At 48.3% G+C, this 13128-nt stretch overlaps 1 protein-coding gene across 1 annotated transcript in view; it reads left to right on the top strand.

The window, feature by feature from the left end:
* The first annotated feature begins 2563 nt into the window (after positions 1–2563).
* The window catches only part of PLB1 (phospholipase B1), a 112954-nt gene continuing 102389 nt past the window's right edge, over positions 2564–13128 (top strand). Inside the window, exon 1 of the mRNA XM_053667136.1 lies at positions 2564–2641. Within this exon, the coding sequence (XP_053523111.1) occupies positions 2581–2641 (61 nt within the window). The 5' untranslated portion in view covers positions 2564–2580. The remainder of the gene's footprint in view (positions 2642–13128) is intronic.

Raw genomic sequence — 13128 nt, forward strand, 5'->3', positions numbered from 1 at the left:
CAGCTCAGTTACATGCATTGCATGATGTTGTATGTGTCTGTGTGTGCACACACCTGTGTGGTGTTGTGTTGTGCGTACACAGGAGCATGGGCTTTTGGGGAGCATTTGAGTCTGGAGATTCCCAATCCACGCCTCCTCTTACTTCTGTGACTGGGAAGGGTCTTGGAGAACACAGGGTTGTCTCTTTGCCCCTGGACAATGCCCAAACCATGAAAGAAGATTACTGAAGGCCTTACATGTGCAGGAGACCGAGCTAGATGCTCTCTGGTGGGAGAGGGTCCTGGAGTGCCAAGGCGGCAGGAAGAGAAAGGTCCAGCCTCGCCCTTGGGAAGCCCCCCAGCGCAGGCAGGAGTGAGCCATATAAGGGGCCATGGTGAGGGCCAGTGGGGACTTCAGAAGAACCCAGGCTTGGGGCACAGAGTTCTCGGGGCTTTGCCGGCATCGGTGCATGCTGCTCTGATGGCACTGTGGCTCCATCACTCCATCATTCCATCACTCCATCACTCCCACAGCTCTTGTGGGTACCCTTCCTCTCCCAGCTGTGCATCTTCCCTAAAGTAGGCTCTGATGGGCACATGTCCTGGGTGATGGGCTACCGGCACGTTGGCCGAGGTCACCAGGGGGCCCAGATTAGGTTTCTCCTGTTGAAAGAAGAGGACAGTTTCACCTACTCTCTGCTCACAGCCCTTACACACTTCTATTTGCACTCTCCTCCCCGGGCCCAGAGCTCACTGCAGGCATTGCTTCTAGCTCCTGGCACAAGGGAGTTTGGTGCAGCTGCATGTTTTTACCAGAGGGAAACACAGACCTGTCTCCCATTTCTCAGAGTCTAGGGCTTTCTTTGCGGATCTGTTCTACCACTCTCTGCGGTGGCGGTTTTCAAAGTCTTGGCTTTTTTTTTTTTACTGTGATTTATATTAAGAAACACAGGTTGCATCAGCACACGTAGCTGAAACAGAAGTTTCCTCAAACATTACTTACCCTTACCGAATGCAGTGCCCTGGACTCTTTCACATTCTATTATATTCTTTTAAAGCAGGGCTTATCGTTCATCAAATGAAATCCATGGGGGTAATAGTGGCTCATAGATAACCCCCAGTTTGAAAATTGTCCACTCTAATCCACGTGCTTGGTCTAGCGCCTCCTTGTGGATTTCTGGACAACAGCAAGCCCTCAGACTGCCATGCCTAAAGGATTTGAATTCATGGACCTATGCTTTTCCCAGCAGAAACGTTTGCTGATTGTCGCTAAAAATGAACATGGAGCATCTTCCCTTCTCTAGGACATGTCTTTTTAGGATGTTTTAGTAGCAGACATCAAAGAACAAAAATTTACCGATAAGCGATGGAGCCTGTCTCTGGCTTTTGACCAGTGCTTGCCCCCTTATTTTCACAACTGCTGAGAGATCACATAATAAATAGGTGCCAATTAAACTAACGCCTGCAGGCAGCCCACAGCTGTGTCTGACAGCGAGCTGCCCAAGGACGTCCTCCCCCAGGGCCTCGCAGGCGATGAGGGTTTCCTGACGCACTGAGAGAACACAAAGGTTTCCTATATCTAAGAGCACATTTACAAATGTCTCCGGAGGTCAACAGTGTTTTTAAGTCATTTTTCTAAGCGTAAAAGAGGTTCAGTTGGTGTGTGTGTGCCAGCCAGGGAGGCCTGGGGAACATGCAGAGAAGCCGTTAAGAGACGAAGCAGATGCATGGCTTGTAGAGCGGGGCCATTTCTGCCCATTTCCCATCATGCCTCCCACCCCACTGGCCAAAGCCAGAGTGGGGACCTGCGAATGCTCATCCCATCCAAGTGCTGGAAAGTGCTGAGTGTGCCCAGCAAGTTCCACGACTCACCTCTGGGTGGTCTCTTGATTGAACACACAGACAACCAATATGCGGTATGCAGGTCAGGCCAACAACGCTCCTGGCCACCCCATGCTTTGGTGGGGGAGCGCAGGGGCGGCAACAGAAACAAACCTCTGCACCACGGAGACCAGGGTCCCCAGTTGTGCTGCTGAGGCACAGGGGGGGCCCATTTCACAGGGGGACTACGAGATTTCACACTTGGAAGTGGCTGCACGCTGTACAGCTGTTACAAAGTCGCCTCGCTCATGTCATGGCTTTATATCCAGAACTTAGAGCTGAGAAATTGTACAGAGCTTATAGCTGAGAACTTGACACACCCAAATTCTCACAGCTTTGGAAGAACTGAGATTCTAGTCCAGCACTCAGGGGTCTCCAGCCCCACGTGCCTCCAAGCAGGCCAGTCCTCAACAGTGGCAATTTCTGGGTCCCCTCCAACCTGGGAGGCCACACAAAGGATGCTGTGTAGGCCTGCTCTTTTGGTGCTTGAGTCTAGAACCTGCTGCCCATCTTTGACCCAACCACCTTGAGAAACCTTCTGCCTAAATGTTAATATTTATCATTTACAGTTGGCCACTGCCCCCTTTCAAAGGTGAACACAGTAAAATTTATGACAGGCACACTATCAGACTACAGAAGAGCATAAAAGGAGGAAGAGTGACAGGTCGTCCATCTGTAGAACCTGTTCATCCGAGGCCAGCGACACCTGCAGGATTTGAGCATGAAGCTGCAGCTGCACATTTTCCTCCTGGGGCTGCTGCCACTGCTCCTGGGGCAACAAGGTGAGTCTGCCAGGGCCCGCTTTGCTGGCGGCCCCTGCTGCTGGGCCATGGAGCTCGGGACAGGAACATGCATGCCCTCTGCGTGAGCACAAAATGCACGGTTCAGGCCTACGCAGGCTCCAGTGCTGCGGCCGAGTGCCCGAGGCTGTGGGGCCGGAGTGGGTCTTGGGATGAGTGAGGAGGCACAGGCAGCAGCTCCGTAGTGGGGAGCAAACGCTGCCAGTGTAGAGAGTCACCGGGATCTGGACTCCGGTTCTCCGTGCCGTGTGGCCTGGGCAAATGCTCCCTCTGTGGGCCTGTATTTTTTCCTCTCATTCTTAACATGGAAATACCCCTGCTAAAGAAAAGCACATTTGGGTTATTCTATTTATGCCTTGTTTTTGCTAAAAGGACAGAGGAAGGCAGATTTCAGGGTGATAAATTCTAAGGGATTGGCCGCCTTCTTTAGTGCTCTGGAACTTGATGTTACAGAGTGGGCCCCAGGAAGGGCTTGTGCTTGTCCCCACACTGAGGATCCTCCCTCTGTTTAGAAAGGCAGACTCTTTTACACTGAGCAGGGCCTTGAAGATACTGTAGCCTCTCCTGCAGCGAGGCCTGGGCCCAGAGGGAAAGGAGGGGGTTCGCAGCTGAAGCCTGGGCCCAGCCGGGTCCCAGTGCCGGTTCTGCGGCTCACCCTGGACAGATTAGCCACCCTCCGAGTCTGGGGTGTGTGACGGGAGGGGTGTGAGGTCGGGGGATGATGGCGCTGGCCACACCACTTACGGCACGGTGACTGCATTCTCCTAAGTGCTAATGAGGCTGAGGTGCTTTTTAAAAAAATGTTTGTTGACCACTTTAATTCGTTTTTCATGAAGTATCTGTTGAAGTGGTTTCCCATTTTTCTGTAGGTTGGTTCTCTTTTCATCAGCAGACAGCATATATTCTGATGCGTGTCTTTCCACTCTCTCTAAAGAGACATTAGATGAGCCAATTCCTTAATTTGGGGGAAAAACGTAGACCATCCAAATGGGAACAAATGGAGGCTATTTCCTCAGGGTTTGCTCGAGCAAGTGGGTCAACCACTATCATGCGTGTTGGGCAGAGTCGCTGAGGCAGGTGGGGGAGTGGGCGAGCCTGAGAGTGAAAAGGGGGAGGCTTCAGGTGTGCTGTGCTTGGAGGTGGTTGCCCTGGGGAAGCCGCAGGCTCCGTAACCAGAAGCGAGGTCTTCTTAAGTGATTTGCTGGGGGAACATGCCTGGCTTTCTGTGGCTGGTCCTGAGCCGGAAGCAGGGACAAGTATAGGGAAGCTTCAGGCACAGACTGAATCCTGAGCGTCTGGGCTGACTGCTGCAGCCGTGGTGGCTGGGCTTCCGGGGCAGCCAGCTGCAGGTGCGGGGGTGGCCAGAGTCTGTTCGTACGTTGTCTCTCGATTTCTAAAGATTTTCCATCTTTTCCCTAACGGCCTGTGCGCTTTGCATGTTATCCGAGAACCCCACTTCTCCCTTGCAGTCAGGAAGATATTATCCTGTATTTCCTCCTAAAAGTTTTACAAACTTGATTTTCCTTTTCAGGGTCTTTAAAACATCTGGGATTGACTTTTGTGATGCGCATGTTTGGTTCTTCTTTTTTTTAAAATTTTATATATTTATCTTTAGAAGAGAAGGGAAGGGAAGGAAAGGAGAGAGGAAGAGAAATATCAATGTATGGTTGCTTCTCGTGTGTCCCCTGCTGGGAACTGGCTCCTGCTGGAAACTAGCCTGCAACCCAGGCATGTGCCCTGACGGGGAATCAAGCCGCGATCTTTTGGTTCACAGGCCTGCGCTCAATCCACTGAGCTACACCAGCCAGGGCTTAGTTCTTTAATGCCTCTCAAAGTTTGATTGTTTTGTTTGTTGAGGTCTTGCGTATGTTTCATTATTCTCACGTATATGACTTTGTTGTATGGTGAATGGCTTTTCAACTTTTTATTTTGAAAATGTTACCGATATCTAGAAATAAAATTGACTTTACTATGTTGATTTCGAACCCAATTAAGTCCTCATAAATGTCACTGAGGTACATGTGTACTCTTTTGGGTCGCCTGTGTGCACAGTCCTGCCAGTGACAAGAGTTTGCTGCTCTCTGTGTGTGCGATCTGCGTGCACTTCCTGCTGCTGCCTCACAGTGCCGGCTGGCGCCTCTGGGACTGCCCCTCCCGAACATGGCTGTGGAGGTGTTCTTACCTCATTGCCAAGTTCAAGGAAAAGTGTTTAATGTGTGGTCAGAAAGTATGGTGTTTGCTACTGGCATTTCTCTGGATACTCTTTACAGAACTAAGAAAATTTGATTTTATTCCCAATTTTCTAAGAGGTTTTTTTTTTAAAGTCATAAGTGGATGTTGAATTTTATCTAATATTTTCTGCACTTATTGAGATGATTGTATGATTTTTCTCCTTTAATCTGCTAGTGTGGTGAAATAAATTAGTTGATTTGTTATTTTATATTTTTCAGTCATCGCTGGTTAGATTAACCAAAGATCACAGATGGCACTTACTTGTCCTGCCTCTTTAGTCTCTGGAACGATTCTTTAGAACACTGCTTCGCCTCTTTGTTTGTTTGTTTGTTTGTTTGTTTTCTACCTCAGCCATGCAGCCAGCCATTTCTTCAGTTGATAGGGGATGTTACTTAGAAACCAAGAGCTGGGTGCTAGGGGCTGCTGGGTGTCACTGTGTCTAAGCCCTCTCAGGGGACAGAGAGGAGAAATACCGTTTTCATTTCAAAAAATGTTTTCACACAGTCATCTCTAATTTCAGGTAGAAATAGTCTTTTGTCTCCTTCCGCCATTCCAGATCTGTATTGTCTTCCCACAGTGCAAACCGGCGTCATAAAATATCAGCAAATTTATCTACGTGCCAAACCCTACGACACGTGTACCATAATACCAGTCATCGCAGCAACAACATCATCAACAATGCGGTTCAAAATCTCGTTGCTGTTCTTTGTCTTTGGAGGACATCGCTCAGGGCGCATAATCCAAAGACTTTGTTCAAAATCAGTGGGTTCATTTTCTCTCCTGTTTTCTTTTTGTGGTTATGTTCTCTGACAGATCGTTAAGTTCATCGGTTTGTATTCAGTTACAAGGCTTCTCCTGCTCTTGTTGATTGTACTTTATTTTTGCAGATGTGACAGGTTAACATGGTTAAAAAATCGAAGCTCCGAGAAAAGGCATAGCTCTCCGAGCCATCCCAGCCCTTCCCGGGCCCGCCCACCTCTGTTGGTGCCTGATTTCAGTGTGTTCACATTCTTTCAGTGTTTCTTTTTACAAACATATATTCTTATTTTTTCCCTTTGCATAAAGGGAACCTACTATATACTTTTTGCATCTCGATTTCCCCACTGAACGCTACACCTGAAATGTTCGTTTGACTCCCTTACCTTGGACGCCACGTCTCTCAGGTTCCTGTCCAACTTGAGCATCTCTGTCCTTCCGTGCTGCCTTCCAACAAACCTGTGACGGCACGTGTTCTAGTTTGTTCTTTCAGTCATGTCCAATTTGCTGCTAAACCTGATGAGTTCAAGAGCACTGAAGATTTTGAAAATTGACTTGATTTTTTCAAATTTAATTTACATTTATTTACCAAATTTGTAAATGTTGCCTTTTAAAAAAAATCTTCAACTGAGGATATGCTTAGAAAGGGGAAGGGAGGGGGAGAGAGAGAAACACTGATGTGAGAGAGAAACATCGATTCGGCTGCCTCCTCGTTCGCACGCTGACTGGGGACCGAACCTGCAACCAGGTGTGTGCCCCACCTGGGAATCCAACCAGGGAGCCCCTGGTTCACAGGAGGACCCTCCAACCAACCGAGACACCCTGGCCACAGCCAAATGTTGCTTTTTAAAATGATTTGGGGTTCCTCTAAATATCTTCCAGTTTATCTTTTTTCAAACACAGTTTTATAATTTTTGTCTGATAATTTCAGTATTCAAAGTCTTTGATCTGGTTCTGCTCAATTTTTTATGCTAATTTTTGCTCCCTGATATCTTGTTTCTTTCTGTGCTTGGTTATTTTTATTATTGTGAGCTGCTCAGACCCCTTACAAATTATTTGTGAGATTCTTTGAGGCCCAGGATAAAAAAGTCTCTCTTCATAGACTGTATACATGTCATTGTGTGAGCACCGGAGACATTACCATTTGAGAATCACTTCAAATGAAGCTCATGGTGCGAGGTTCTCCAGAACAGCCAACCTCCATGTTAAACACTGTACATATATAACAGCTTCCCTTTAAGAGGGATGCTGTACTACTATCCTCATTTACAGATGAGAAAACTGAGTCTCAGAAATTAAATAACTTGTCCAAGGTCATCCAGCTAATAAATACAGGAGTCAGAATTCAGTCCTAAGTCTGAGTCCAGAGCCGGGACCTCTGGCCACCACCCTGCATTTCAATCCAGCCCAAGGGAGGGACAAGTCACCACAGGGCTTTACTTTAAGCTTGAACATGGACACACAACACATAGGAAAACAGATTTCAGCTCCGAAAGTTTATAAACTTTATAGAGTTTATAAAACTACAACTACAATCACGATCTCGAAACTGCCACTGGCAAAAGCAAGTTGGCGAGAAATTGCCATGTTTAAGAAAGTACAGTTTCACCTGAATTTCGTGTTCCTGGAATGGGTCAGAGGTCCTCCAGCGGGCAGCCGTGCCTCCCTCGGTAAGGCCCCTGTGCTGGGTGAACTCGCTGTGAGAGGAAAGGAGGCCCTCTTTTGTTATCAGAACAAGTGAAGCTGCTCAACGTTCCTTTCACAAGGGCTCAGAGTCCTTCCCAGAGGTCGCCTGCCCAGCCTTCTAGAAATACTGGCCTTTCAAATAAGAGTAGAAAGCAACCTTGGAGAACTTCTGGTGGCCCACACCCTTCCAGTCACTGATAAGAGAGGGGAGGGGACTTGCTTGAGTCATATCCATAGTTGGTGGCTCCCCACCCCCACTGCAGCCTACACACTTGCCTCCCGAGTCCTGCTGTGGCTGTGAGCCCAGGGATGGGATTTTCTCTGAAAGCTCAGAGTCCTGCCTTCCTGGGATGTCACCTGTACCTTGTAGATTTTTAGGCCTTCACTGTCAATCAAGTTCATCAAGTTGCATTTTCACTGCTGTCAGTCACTGTCTGAGCGCCCTTCTCAGACCTGGAGGGAGGCTGAGCCTGGCTGGTGGGTGATAAACCAAGGGTAAGGAACCCTCTGGGGAGACAGAACTGATCTGCATAAAATCGCTGGTGCAGAATTAAGTACCAAAACAGGGGCAAGGAGCCGTGATGAAAGCAATAGGATTCAGAGAACTGAGGTGCCTGTGGGCTGGGGAAGTTTCGTGGGGGAGGTAAAACTTGATTGAGTGCTGAAGGCTGAGTGGGACTCACATAAACACACACAGGGCAGGACGTGCCTGTGTGGGCAGCTGCACAGCCAACGGCAAAGTGAGGGCTTGGCGTGGTGGGCCGTGGGCATGAGGCACAGGGTGCGGGGTTGGTGCTGGGGAGCTGATGTGTTAGATAAAGTGGAGTTTTGAAATCCCATGACAAGGAGAACAATAGAGGTGATCACAGTGTCTTTTGGCTCTAAGAGACTGCTGAAACAATTTTATCCAAATCTTTTCCTATACATTTACAAAAACTGAACCCTACAGAGGTTAAGTGACTGGCCCAAGGCCATGCAGCTAGCTAGAATTTGAATTTGCTGGAGTGGGAGTGGGGGCTGTTAAAGGTTCTTCAGCGGGGAAGTAGCCTAGCACAAGTGGGCAAGGGTGGTCAGCTAGCTTCAGACATGAAGGGACACAAGTCAAAAGAGTGGACACCCCAGGGAACCAGTGTGCCTGGCTCCCAGAAAGAGGCCAGCAGGGCGTGTGCTGGGCTGGGAAGGACTTGTAGTTTTCTTCCACTTTAGGCAACCATTTCCTCTTGCATTCTCACATCTCCGGGAGAAATAGTGCTTCCTTCTCAGTAGAATGTTCCAGTGGTTTCTGGGAGCAGATCTTCCAGGTGGGGTCACCACATGGCCCCCACACAGTCCCCTGGGAGTCCCTTCTGTTTGGAGCCCACTAATCACCATCACACTCTCCAGCTTTGAGGGTCCCTGGTCCCCTTTAAAGTTCTGGGGGGCGGGTAGCTGGGGAAAAGCTGGGAGCAATCCCAGACAGAGTCAGGGCTTCAGCCTGTCACAAATGAGGACCCACTGGTCCACTGTCACTGGGGGACCCTCTTCTTGAGGTTGTCCCTCCTGTCTCTGGGTCTGCCTCAACTGCCCTCATGAGGATGTTGAGGACCATACAATCTCAAAGCAAAGCATGCCTTGCCTGAGGTCATGAAGTCATTCAGCAGCAAAACTCAAGTCAACTTCGAGTGTGTTCTCTCCTGTCAGGATGCTCCCCAGAGTTGCCTTCTCTGTCCGGGGGTGCGGGGTGTGGAAGCTGGGTCTCAGGTGCACACATGAGAGTGCACTGGTCTCTGGCTGGGAAGGAACCTGTAACAGGTGGTGGCGTCTCCCTGTGGTGGTCAGCCCAGGACGCTGAGCGGTTAGAGTGGTGGCCTGGGAGTTTCCACATTGTCTCCCATGTTTCTGATCATCTTGTCTGACTAGAGGCTGTGTCTGCTGAAAGGCTGTGACAGTGGCAATTGCATTTCATTCTTTGGCTTTCTGATGACAAATCTAGATGGACTGATAGGTAAGGGAGGCTGAGAACATCAGTCTGGTAGACATGGTGACAGAATAAATTTCCATACACTGGGAACTCGGGTTACAGAATGGTATACATACTAATAAGCCTTTTCATAACCTTCTTTTAAAACGCCCTTGCTCCCAAGGAAAGCATACCAGAGAAGGTTAAGGAGACTCGAGCTCCACACATGGCCCTTTTCCTAACTTACTGAACAGTCTTTGGTGAATCCGCTAACCTCTCCGAGTCGTAGTTTCCAGTGGTATTAACGAGATGACCTCAAAGACCCACCCACGCTGGCCATTCCAGAGTTCTAAGACAAACATTCAGAGGTCAGACTGGCTACCCAAGAAAGGTCCTCTAGCCCTCAGCGTCACCTTCCACTGACCATGGCGTGTGACCCCCCCAGCTAACATCCCGTGTCCCTCAGAGCACAGGGAATTCTAGTGTGGGAGCAGCAGCCAGGTGTGGCTGGCTCACTGCTCTGGCTCAGCATTCACAGGCAGACTTGTGCCAAGTTGGCTCACGGGTTGCCAGCAGCACCCACAGGCCCTAGTGTGAATGGGTGAGAGCGGAAGCCCAGCAGCTTGGAGTCCAAAACAGTCCAAAACGGAGACAAACATGAGCTGACCCGGAGCCTCCCCTTCCCAGACCACGGGCTGGCTCACCGCTCTGCGGATGCAGTGAGTGGGTGCGAGGCCTGCCCCTGCCCTTGGTCTGTGTCAGCTGGTGGGAGTCACCTACGTCTCTGAGCTTGTGAAAAAAGGCCACCAGGACCATAAATACTGCCTCTCACGGCTCTTTGTGGTTGCTGTTAGGACACTACACACCTTTCAAAGAGCCCACAGATGTAACGTACATGGAAGCATGGCGTTGATTCCCGTGTGTCGGCTGGGACAGTCCTCCCCACTGCCCAGGGCACGCACCTTCCCTTCACCTGGGAGATGACTCGGCCCTCGCAGTGTGTGTGGTCTGCTGCTGCTCACAGCGCTCCTGCCTCTTCTCTGGCCCTCACAGCCACCCCATGAGGGAGGCAGGGAAGCCAGTCTTCTCCCTGTTTTACAGGTGAGAAAGTCAAAGGTCAGACAGACTAGATCATGGTCACAAAGTGGCTGTGTTTCCTCAAGGCAGGGGTGGCTGGGGTGGGCCATTGTGCTCCTGGCTCAGTTTGAGTAGAAAAATATAAAGGTAATCTATAACTGACAAGGGCTCAAGCTATTTTAATTCTGTTCAAAGTCACCTTACCTGTCCCCTAGCCACCTGTTGGGCTAACACACTTTAGGTTTCTTTGAAGACCGGGGCCGTCAAACTCACAAGTCCCCGAACAGCACTCAAAGGGCTTTGAGCAGCTTGGTTCCTGGCACCCGCAGGCCAGTCAAATCTGCGTGGCTGAGCTATGAAAACGGCTGTTCCAGAGGCTCCCTCCCTAAGGGAGCGTCTGTGTGGTACCCATGTCCAGTGTGGACGGCTTGTCTTAGCCCAGCCTGCTTCTCAGAGTGCGCACAGGTATCTCTCTCTCTCACTCCCATCTGGGTGTGCTTTTCCCTTGCTGACCTTCTGGAGGTGGGGTTTTCTCAGGGAGCCCTAAGTCTTCCACGGATTGTGAGCTTGAGGCTAAAAGAACTGCTTGAAGGGGGGAAATCCCCTTGGGAGTCCATGATCAGGGTTTGAGCACGTCACAAGTGCTTGGGTGACTTTTTCCACAATGCCTTAGGCTGCGGCAGGAGCAGGTAAGAGATTTTCTTTCCCTTTACGTGGTGGAAAGCAAAAAATTGGAGTGTCACTCAGGGACTCAGTGGGAACAGGACCGAGGGGTCCCAAGTTTCCATGTGGGTCTTCAGGTCTGGACTTTTAACATTTATTGGGTTGGCCAAACAGTCTGTTTAGTTTTTTCCATAAAATAAAAGACACATTTTTCATTTTCACTGCTAACTTTATTGATTTGGATATTTTGAGCATGACAGCTGTCTCCCATGTGCTATAATGCTGATTGTTCTCAACGTCTCAAATTGGTTGCTATCAGCTTCCACTGGTCGACTCATGGTGGAGCATCGTCCTGAGAGAAATCTTCAACATGAAACTTTGCAAACCACTTTTGACAGGTTTGATCAGTCACACCACCTTCCCTATACTGCACAAATCTTTTTCTGCATTTCAGTTGTGTTTCTACCTTTCTTGAAATAATGAAGCATAATATGCTGAAAATGTTGTGTAGTTTCTTCCATCTTCAGTATTAAAATGGCTACATATAAATTCACCAATTTTGATGTTTTCTTTTAATGCACGCTGATATGACAGCTGTCACTATACAATCTAACAGGATTGTTTCGAATGACGTTAAAGACAACTAAGTGCTACTACAGCCATCTTATGGAAAAAACCCAAACGGACTTTTTGGCCCACCCAGTAGATTCCAGGCAGAACCCCTGTGTGCCACCCCAGGGCAGTCGGTTATCATGGATAATTCAGATCTTCAACTTGGAAATATGAACTCCATAGCTGTAAGAGGAAACCCCAGAATATGGAGCCTGGAAGGGCCTGAAAACTGGTCTATGCTAACCATCCTCACCGTCTCTCTGACACCGGAATTATCACAGTTATAACTGCCAATCACTGCGCCTTTACCGCGTGTCGGACAGCTGTGCTTTGTATTCACATGCATCGAGTCTGTCCAGCGGCTCCCCGAGGCTGGTGCGGTCAGCCTCGTCTTAGAGGTCAGGAAACAGAAGCACAGAGAGATTGACTAGACCACGGATGTCCAAGCTGGTAACCTCTGCTGGGGTGTGCCTGCCATGAGGTGGGGTCAGGCTGCCCTGACTCCACCCTCTGCTTGGACCCGCACCCTGGTGGCCTGTTCTCGTTCAGGTAGCTCTGACTATTCTAAGACACAATCTGTGTCTACTAGTCTGGTCCTGGTTTGGGGGGCATCACAAAGAACCATCAGGCCAGGCCCCTTGGCATCTGGCCCTTTAGATGCTGAAGGAAATTCTTACATACCTCCCCTCAGTGTCTCTTGACTGGTTTTCCCAAGTGTGTTTAAATGTGATATCTGACTATTTAACACTTTCAGTGTGCCCTACCTGCTCTATGATTTTATTTCTCCTTTCTTTCATTATTATTATTTTTGGCTTCAGTTCCACCACCCTGCCCAACATTAGCTTGAAGAGTATACATATTTTTTTTTGTTTTGGCTTTTAAAATTACAACATGCAGATGTTGCATATACTTGAAACCTCACCGTTTATAATTTTTATTATTTATATTGGTGTTGGCAAGCTTTTTCTATAAAGGGCCAAATGGTAAATATTTTAGGTTTTGTGGATCATATATGGTCTCCATTACATGTTCTTTTTTTCCCTAAAACATTTTAAATACATAAAAGCCACTTTTATCTAGAGAGCCGTACAAAAATAGGGTGTGAGCAGAGTTGACCTGCAGGCAACAATTTTCTGGCTTCTCTCTTTACAGTCATTTTTATTTTGGATTTACCTACATATTTATTCTTTCTGTACTTCATTCCTTCTTACATGACCATGCTTCCCTCTGGAACTGTTTTCCTCTTACTTAGCATTTTGAATGTGTCATTCCACTGTCTACTGGCCCCCATTGTTCCTGATGATGGGTCAGTTGTAATGCTGGTCTTGTGTATGTGAAAAGTTGTTTGTCTTCTATTTTCAAGACTTTTTTCTTGGCTTTAGAACTACACCTGGACACATTAGTTTTTATAGTTGATGTGTCTTGGTAAAATCCTCTTTGTGATTTTTTTCTATCTGAGGTGTTTTTTTTTTTTTTTTTTCCCCAGTTTCTTCTATCTGGCTCA

The sequence above is a fragment of the Artibeus jamaicensis genome, unplaced genomic scaffold (assembly GCF_021234435.1).
Source record: "Artibeus jamaicensis isolate MK-2021 breed Jamaican fruit bat unplaced genomic scaffold, CSHL_Jam_final contig_465, whole genome shotgun sequence".
Taxonomy (NCBI): Eukaryota; Metazoa; Chordata; class Mammalia; order Chiroptera; family Phyllostomidae; genus Artibeus; species Artibeus jamaicensis.